The 9,007-nt window shown below is 39.6% G+C and overlaps 1 protein-coding gene across 1 annotated transcript; it reads right to left on the reverse strand.

Moving 5' to 3' along the window:
• Nucleotides 1–76: 76 nt before the first annotated feature.
• On the reverse strand, nt 77–8,992 carry LOC138953738 (uncharacterized protein C2orf73 homolog). Its single transcript, XM_070325627.1, has 5 exons — nt 8,839–8,992; nt 7,587–7,833; nt 4,406–4,598; nt 2,980–3,095; nt 77–2,529 (listed from the first exon to the last, which is right to left on the reverse strand). Exons 1-5 carry the CDS (start codon nt 8,892–8,894, stop codon nt 2,242–2,244), a joined length of 900 nt encoding a protein of 299 aa, XP_070181728.1. The 5' UTR covers nt 8,895–8,992; the 3' UTR covers nt 77–2,241.
• Between the last annotated feature and the right edge of the window lie 15 nt (nt 8,993–9,007).

The raw sequence follows: 9,007 nt of genomic DNA on the forward strand, positions 1-9,007 counted from the left end.
CTTGCATACACACACACCATTCACACATGCACAGTCTTAGTCTCTGATGTGCTCCAAAATGCAAAGAAGTCACATATTGTCGACATTTCACACCGACAGATAAAACTGCGACATGTTTGTATTTGGCTGAAACAATTATTTACAATAACAAATTTGGCTGTAAACAAAATTTCTTGTACAAATTACATTGGTGCAGAAAATACTTAGGAAGGGACTGGGGATTTGGTATATTTGAACAAATCTATATATATTTGCAGAAAAAAGTGAGAGACATATCAAAAGAAAACATCTGTAACAGTCAACAGTAGGCACAATACATGAGACAGTTCTGTTGCTGCATAACAAAATATATACAATAGCAGTATTTAACAAATAAGAGCAGTAGCAGTTGCATTATCATTCAATTTACAAGCAAATCCAAAAAGTCAAAATAAAAAGCTAGAAGAAGGAATGCTGGAATCAAAATTGTTGTCTTTACTTGGTATGGTACTGTGTCCTGTTGATATGTTCTTGTTCAATCAGGTTGGTTTAACTGCTAGCATACTGACTGCTTCTTGCCAAAAAGAAGGAATTGAGTATGCTGAGGCACTGAACTTTTTGTTGTTGAGGGGTACTCTGCGAGCATGACGTAACTTTGAGCTAGGCATCACAGTGTCAGTGTCATTTTTAAGGAATCACTTTTCACTGCAGCGACAGAGCCTTCAACTGAAAACACACTGAACAGTATCTCTTTATGAGTTAGTGTTTCAACCTTCACATTACTTCTTATAAAGACTGCAGCTTTTCAAACCCCAACCAAGAAAACTTTTTTTGTGGTGAATAACTGTCTTTAGTTCTGTTAAAATTATATATACAAAGATAATTAACCAACCTTCCCAAAGCTCTGTTTCATATCAGCTTGTGCAGTAATCTCTAACTTACCCACCCACATGAAAGTTGTTGGCCCTAAAGACACACTCTTGAAGATAGAGAAATCTACTGGCACACGAACACAGCAATGCAAAAATTGATTCTTCTGGCAAAATAATGCTGGCAAGTTAATAAGACGGTAGATGGCATGGTGGAAGGGGGGGGGGGGGGGGGGTAGATTTTTGCAGAGCACTGCATTCTTGAGACTATATCACAGGTATATTTTTCCAAAACAGAATCTTCAGGCAGCTTGGTTTATGGAGACAAAATAATACACGCTGTGTGGGCTTATCACAAAAAGTGTTCAACAAACAAGTGAGACACAAGAAAAGGCACACTATTGCAATACACAGAATCAAATCAACATTTGTATACACTTATTTGGCAGAAAATCAAGTCTCAAAACAACATGGAGTTTAAAATAAAGCAGTTTTAACAATCACAGTTGGTTTTCTTGTCATTTTTACAAGCATTGATTGTAAAACTTTCTTTTTGTATATTTTAATGTCAGGTAAAATATTTGTATAATTATGTATGCTTACATGAAAATACAAAATATCCAACATCTTCATGAATAAAACCAGGTTGCACTTTTTAAACAGTATGTATTGTTTTTCTTTCTTCTGTTTTTCATTTTTTTTCCTCTTTGTTCACATTTTCTCTAAATCACCTGTGTACATTCTTTTTACACTGGATTCTAAAATCCTGTAAAATGGTTTCACACTTTTGCTATTTTTTTTATATTTTTTTTTAGATTGTAAATATCTCTTGTTCTTGAACTAAATATCTACCTGGACTGGATCATGACAGAATTCACACAGATTATAAAAGCAGTTGTGTAAAAAAAATGCATTTGTCAAATACACCCCAAAAAGTTGTCAAACTATGTAAGGTTTTTATCAGTGGTTTCCATACCCTGCATAATTGTTGCTGGGCATAAAGAGCTAGCTAGGATTTGTTATTATCTCAAGAGATGATTTCTTTTCAAAGGTCAGTACACGTTAGTTAGACCTCACAGCCACTAGATCATAACAAGCTATGAGCTGTCCTTAAAACCCACACATCTTGTTATGATGTAGATTTTTTCCCACCTTACTACTGTATCACACAGCGCCTGATTTTGTTTGCTCAAAGAAAATCCTAAATTATCACTTCCCACTAGAGTTAAGAAGTATTAATTATGCTATATCCGTTGTTCGTACAATTCTCTTGTTTCCTCATAATCACAAGTAGTGCATGCAGTTGAACTTCACTATTTGGCAAATTGCGGTGGAGTTCACTTCCAAAAGTAAAGGACTGTGCACATGTGTCCCGATGGTCCATTAACAGGAGTTATTGCAGTATTCTTCCTGTGGGATCATAAAATTCAATGGGTGAGGATCTTGTTGGCATCATCTTGGGACTAGGAACCGTTGAGGTGGTATTCGGCGTTCTTTGAGGCGATGGCGCTGACAAGGGCTGGCAGGCAGCTCTCGGTGATGGCGACATCTGGTTCTTGGCCGAATGTGAGGTCTGCGCAGCGAGTTGTTGAGTTTCCTCCATGTCTCGCTTGGTGTGGTATTCAATGAATCTCCGTTTCGCCTCAGGGTCTACCTTGCTGTACACGTAACAGCCGTGTCGCTGAAAGTGGAGAAATACACCATGTCATTGAATGTAAATCAAGATTTGGTTTTTCTTTTTTGCCGTGTCGCTGAAAGTGGAGATATACATGACCATGTCATTGAACGTAAATCAGGATTTGTTTTTTTCTTTTAAGCCCTTGGCGTCATGCATTAAGTATCACTTGGGCTCCTGTTAAATGTAATCTAAAAGATTTGTTTGAACAGTGTTGACCTCAGATGTCATGGCACTTTTTTCCATCAGTATTTTGTTGTGTATGTTGTGAATTACTTGCTAAAAGCAATAGAGAAACATCCCAACTTCAAAAATAGTCAACCTGCTGGAGAAAACGGCTTCAAGCTTATAGAAAGAAAGAAAAAGAAGTCTGGAAATACTGGGTAGGAATGACATGTGCTAGGAAAGAAATCTGAAAAACTTAGTTTGTGATAATAAAACTGTATTTCAACCTACCTTGGTTTTCATATGGTAATTTGGATCCTTTCTGCTGTTGTACATGTGTTCGAATGAGACGGCTTCCCTGTAAAAGCCTTGACTGCCATCTTTCTCCCTCAAGAAATTGACTGGAGCTGTATGAATGCAAGGAACACCAAAAGCAGTTATGATATCATTTGTGAGACATGGTAAGATACGTGCTTCTTCTTCTTCAGCGTTCCAGAATTTTTCTGGTTACGTGTGAGCTCGTTTGCCCATTTCGGTTCCCCACACTATACTCTGAGAGCATAGTCAGCTCACTCCGCTTTCGTTGGGTAGGCATGCTGGGTATTTTCGTGTTTCCATAATTAACCCATTGAACTCCGACATGGATTAGAGGATCTTTTCCGTGCGCACTTGGTCTTGTGCTTGCGTGTACACACGAAGGGGGTTAAGTCACTAGCAGGTCTGCACATAAGATGACCTGGGAGATCGGAAAAATCTCCACTCTTAACCCACCAGGCGGCAGCGACCGGGATTCGAACTCACGACCTCCCGATTAGGAGGCCGACGTCTTACCACCACGCCAATGCGCCCGTCGATACGTGCAGTTAATAAATGGCTAGAGCTGTCAGAATGTGATGACTACCAAGAAAGGCTTGAGGTTTTGATTACATCTCTCTTACGATGGCACACGGTTGCAAAATATGTTCATAAATGTATAATATTAACCTTCACTGGATTATGCTTTGGACTACACAGTTCGGATGATGTGGGTCGTGTACGACTTTCTAAAGAAGGATTCAACGTAAAAGATTGTGTCGTACATGACCCATGCCATCCGAATAGGGATAAACTTTTTACCGCCTCTTTGCAGAGTATGGGTTGTACACGTCCCAAGCCACCTGATAGGGATAAACACCGTAAAATGCCTTCTTTAATTCCATATGGTTCGTCCACAAACCACAACATCCGCACTGTGTAGTTCAAATGACGTCATTGTTTATTTGTTTGTTTACAAAGATAATCCTTTAAAAAGTGGTCGATAGGAAGGTTCTATGGTGTTTGAGGATTACATGAAGTCTCAATCAAAAACACCCAATAGTTTTAGAGATCCAGACACTTTCGTGAAGCTCTGGGTCGATCGCCCACGACCCAGGAAGCACGGTGAAAGTTAAGAGTGTCTGAACTGAACCATTCTTGATGAATAGGTGGAATGATAATTTAAACAATGAATGACACTTGGAGCAACAAATTCGGAACTTGCTGTCACATTCTTACTTGCCTTGTGTGAATCATCAACAAAGAGGGTGTGAATCTATACATTCGAAGAGGCTCAAACAGCTCATATGTTTTATATGTTCTCATGGTTAATTTCTCTTTAGTTATAATGCTTTCTTCAGCCTGCTGTCATGAAATCATAGACTGCAGTATTTAATTATTTTTAAAAGAAGTGTTCACTCACCGATGCCTCTGGCAGGTTGAGTGTTGGGATTTGAAGCATGGCGGGTAGACCGTGGTGGACTGAGATCTCGGGTGTCAATGAAGTCATCTCTGTATGTTGTGTCTGTAGTATACTCCCCTTTCTCCAACGTTCCTTTGTTGGGGCGTGAGGGCCACCAGCTCTGCTGTTGTGAGTGAGTGTCCTTTGTGAAGACCTGGGGAAGATGTCAAACATACCTTATGCTTTGACTGTTTGCTTGCATATCAAAGGTAAATATGTATGGTATTCTGGTGCAGCTGGATGGGTACTAGCAGCATAATTCTGTCTTGCGGATGTTTACCTCCATGGGTTTTTTTTTAGATTTTTGTGAGCGATTTATTTTTTACAGCATCCTATTCATTCCTTCATTTGTTTGTTTGTTCTTATTTCAACATCCAAATGTAAACCCATCTGCTTCTATTTGTCAGACTAAAGGCACAGTATGCATACCTGTCAAGCTCTTGTGGACTCTTACCATAAGATTTGGCTAACAAAAGCATAAGTTTGCACCAAAAAGCATAAGACAACGTGCAAAATTGCAGAAGTCGTTAGATTAATCACCACAAGAACTAAATACACACACACACACACACACACACACACAAACAAGAAATCATCCTTATATCACACATAAGAAAAACACACTTTTGTCAACACTGAACTGCACTGTTTTATGTAATTTTGAAATGCAAAGCATGTTTGAATGTAAATTTATTGTACCGAGAATCACCTAAATTGTACAAAGACAGTCCACTTCCAACCAGACACACATTTAGTGATTTACACCCCTCACAAATGTTTTACCAGAATGCACAAAAACACCACTTGATAGTAAAGGCACAAGACAAGTGTGTTTTAACAACATTCATTCATTGAGCACAGTCATTCAATCAGTGAATCATGAATGGAAACCCCCACCACAAAAGAGAACATTTTATCCAAACAGAACATGTAAAACACACAAGTTACAAGCCAGAAACTCATGTGTGTCTCAACAATCAAGGACAAATACCAGATCAACAAAAATATGACATGTAAATGCTTTAGTTTGAGGTCGCGCATGTTTTAAAAACAAGTCATATATGATCGGTTGTGACAGACATCCGGTGTCAACTTTCGCTTTTTACCTCTTGGAAAATGCATCATAACACCCTTATTGTAATTGATATGGCCTCACACTAGGTACAACGTGAGAAAATACTGTGTAGATACTAGAACAACAAAACATATTACATGTCAATGCTTTAGTTTGAGGTCGCGCGTGTTCTAAAAACAAGTCCGACATGATCGGAGGTGACAGGAATCCGGCTACTTTCACTTTTGATCGCTAGTTCTTGGAAAATGCATCACAACTCCCTTAGTTTCATTTGTATGGCTTAAAACTTCATACAACGTGAGAAAATACATTGAAGATACCGAGAACAACACAATAGTACATGTAACTGCTTTAATTTGAGATCGCATGTGGCCAAGCGTTAATTGTCGCACAGTACTCAGTCAGATCGCGCTGACGGTGTGCACATGCACGACGTTGCCTTGTACTTCCGCCGGATCAGTTACTGCGAGATTTTTTAGCTGCAACTTTTAATTGTTCTCGAACGAACCTTTGCGATCTTTTTTTTTTATTTGACCAAATTGTTTTGTAAAAACCGTAAGATCTTCGGCATATGCCGTAAGACTTGAAAAACATCAAAATTCCGTAAGAATTACGCGAAAAACGTAAGACTTGACAGGTATGAGTATGCCTCCCGTAAACCATCACAGATACTGTCAGGCTTTTACACACAGTACAAACACCTTTTCGTTTAAACACTCACCGCTTGAGAACATCCTAGGTGCCCTACGTAGGAGCGAGCAATTTTCAAAGAATTAATTTTGCGGATTGTCTGATCAGACAATCGGACGGTGCGTTTTGGCGCTTTACCTAACTTTTAAAATCTAAATAATAAATTGACAGCTTGTTAGTGTTACACAAACATTCTTAAACCATAAGAGAATTCTTTTTCCATCAAGACAAGATCAGTACAAATCGAAGTGTTGAAAGTTTGAAAAAAGAAAAGCCCGGAAGCAGGGTCACGCAAGGTCGTGGTTCTCGTAGCAAACGACGGTTATGCCTATCACCGGTTCCTCTGAACAGTCGAAAGCCATCGCTAGAGTTTGTGTGAATCGCAGCCGTTTGTTGCGTTTAGATTCAGAGTTTACAATAACGTGCTATTGCAGATAAGCTTACAGCGAGTCGCATTGAAATCACAAACTGACGACAACATTGTGAAAAAAAGAAAACTGGATCACACGGGTTCACAATGGCTCAGGGGTAAGATAAACCACACAAAAATAAATTCTTTGAAAATTGCTCGCTCTTTATGGAGGGCACCTAGGATGTTCTCAAGCGGTGAGTGTTTAATGAAAGGGTGTTTGTACTGTGTGTAAAAGCCTGACAGTATCTGTGATGGTTTACGGGAGGCTTACTGTGCCTTTAAAGGTACTGAACTTGTCAAATCCAGGTGCACGGAGCCCCTGGGGCTTTTAGTCATACCTCAGGCAGCTATCCGTTAGAAGAACTACCAAGTTTCATTGACTTGCACCCAAAGAGTCAAGAACTGCGATTTTTTTACGAATTAATTTCGTACTCGGACCCGGCTGGTCTTGGCCTATTTTCGGATCTAAATTTAGATCAGGTAGATCACCACATCATGCACAAAAAGACACGTCACTAGCAAACTATGTCAGACGTCATCATGAGTTTGTGTGAAACAAAATGGAGGCCGGAATCACTCAGTTGAATCGAACTCCGACCAAACACCACGTAATAACTAGGTTAATTTATGCACTCGCGTGAACAAGAAACTGTCGAGCTTCACAGATGTCGTCGTTGGGTAGTTTTGGGTTTGTTTTACTACCATAGGAGGATTTTTGAACTGTAAATGCACTCAGCTGCAACAAAAACGCAAAACGAAGGCTGTGAGCTGCACTGTGCCTTTAACATTGCTGACATTAAAAACTCATCATCTTTGCTGTTTCTGACACAAAAGCATTTGCCCAACATATTGACTATACAACATACTTCTTTAACAAATAATGGGTGACAAATAAAATTCCTTAAATGCTCAGCCTTTACTGGACACAACATATGTTCATAAGAAATCAAAAAAATAAATCTTACTGTGCACACAGGTTCATTCAAGAGGCGCACATCTGTTCGAATAAAGGAGCATGACTTGGGGTGTGGATTATTTGCACGGTAGTCCGCTGTTGGCTTCGGCAGGACACGCGTGCGGCGGCAGTTGGCTATTTCAGGGAAGAGGCTCTCGCTGGGCGTTGGTGGTTCGAAAGTTGCGCGATACTGCTGTGGTTCGAACTTAGGGTGGGTGGTCTCTGCATCATTGCTGATCACACGAAACGAGTCTGGACTGAAACAAACATGTGAAAACCATATTTACAATACTAGTCTGCATGAATTGAATCCCATTTTTTCATGACCATGGAAATGATGAAGAAGAAGAATCACATGTCTGTTATTTAGAAGTTTTTTTCATATATACATTTTGTTATACAGAAAAAATGCTATTTTTGTTTTCTTTACCAATGCCAATGTAAGATACCAAAACAAAGAAATTCAGTCATTGTAAATTACCAATCCTATACAACTTTTTGTTTCATCAGCAATGCCTTTTCTTATGTAACTTGCAAGAAAACAAAACAAAGAAATTTAAATGTTACCGAAATTCAGTTAAGCTTTTTGTAAATGACCAATCCTATGCAACAACACATTGACTTTCAAAATTGCATACTGGAAATGCAGGACCAGTTATGCTCAGTGGAGCCCGTTCCCCTGTTTCTTACAGGGGAGAATTGGCGAGTGGGACGAGGAAGTACCGTTTGTTGGGCACATCCCGCCGCGAGTGACGCTAGAATTCTCGCCTCGAACGCTAGGTAGCTTTGGGCTTGCTCACTTGACGAGAAAATATGGCGGCCAGGCAGCTGCCCATCCGATTGGCTGTCCATGGTTATTGACCGGCCAGTGCAGACGACCTTTTCGGAATCAACCAATGGTGTTTAATTCTTGCGTAGCTAGCCATTAAACCGTTTCATAGACACTCTTGCCTCCTAGCTTCGCGAGTGGCTAGCCGAAAGAATATCTCGCCTGAAAGAAACACGCGTCAGCCTAATAGTGATAAGAGTAAAAGAATTGAAACATTTACCGGTCCCTTCCTGTGACCAGAGAACTTGAAAACATATTTCTAAAGACTGTAAATTTGAAATTTCGAAGATGTCATTTTGCAGTCAATAAAATGAGAGAGAAAGAATAAATAAAACAAAAATCCAAAAACAAATTGACTGCCAACGTTCCAAGTTTCAGAATCAACTTTCTTGTTTTTGATTCTTAAATAAATAAAAGATCATGGACAACTTACTTGTATTTTTCAGAGACCGGCTTCTTGCGCTGTAGCGGAGGCATGTACAGCGTCATCTTTGCCGAATGTCTCCTCCACCGAGTATCACACCAAGGGAAACCTAGAGCTGCTTCTTTTGCTTTCTTGTTCAGTGGGCAGCCATGTTGTTGAAGGTAACTAAGGCCAAAAA

Source organism: Littorina saxatilis, linkage group LG17 (genome assembly GCF_037325665.1).
Source record: "Littorina saxatilis isolate snail1 linkage group LG17, US_GU_Lsax_2.0, whole genome shotgun sequence".
Taxonomy (NCBI): Eukaryota; Metazoa; Mollusca; class Gastropoda; order Littorinimorpha; family Littorinidae; genus Littorina; species Littorina saxatilis.

Coding starts and splice junctions, on each gene's coding strand:
- LOC138953738 (XM_070325627.1), bottom strand. CDS start 8,894: ATGACGCTGTACATGCCTCCGCTACAGCGCAAGAAGCCGGTCTCTGAA. Junction 7,834..8,838: donor CCGGTCTCTGAAAAATACAA/GTAAGTTGTCCA, acceptor TGTTTGTTTCAG/TCCAGACTCGTTTCGTGTGA. Junction 2,530..2,979: donor ATTACCATATGAAAACCAAG/GTAGGTTGAAAT, acceptor CTCCACTTTCAG/CGACACGGCTGTTACGTGTA.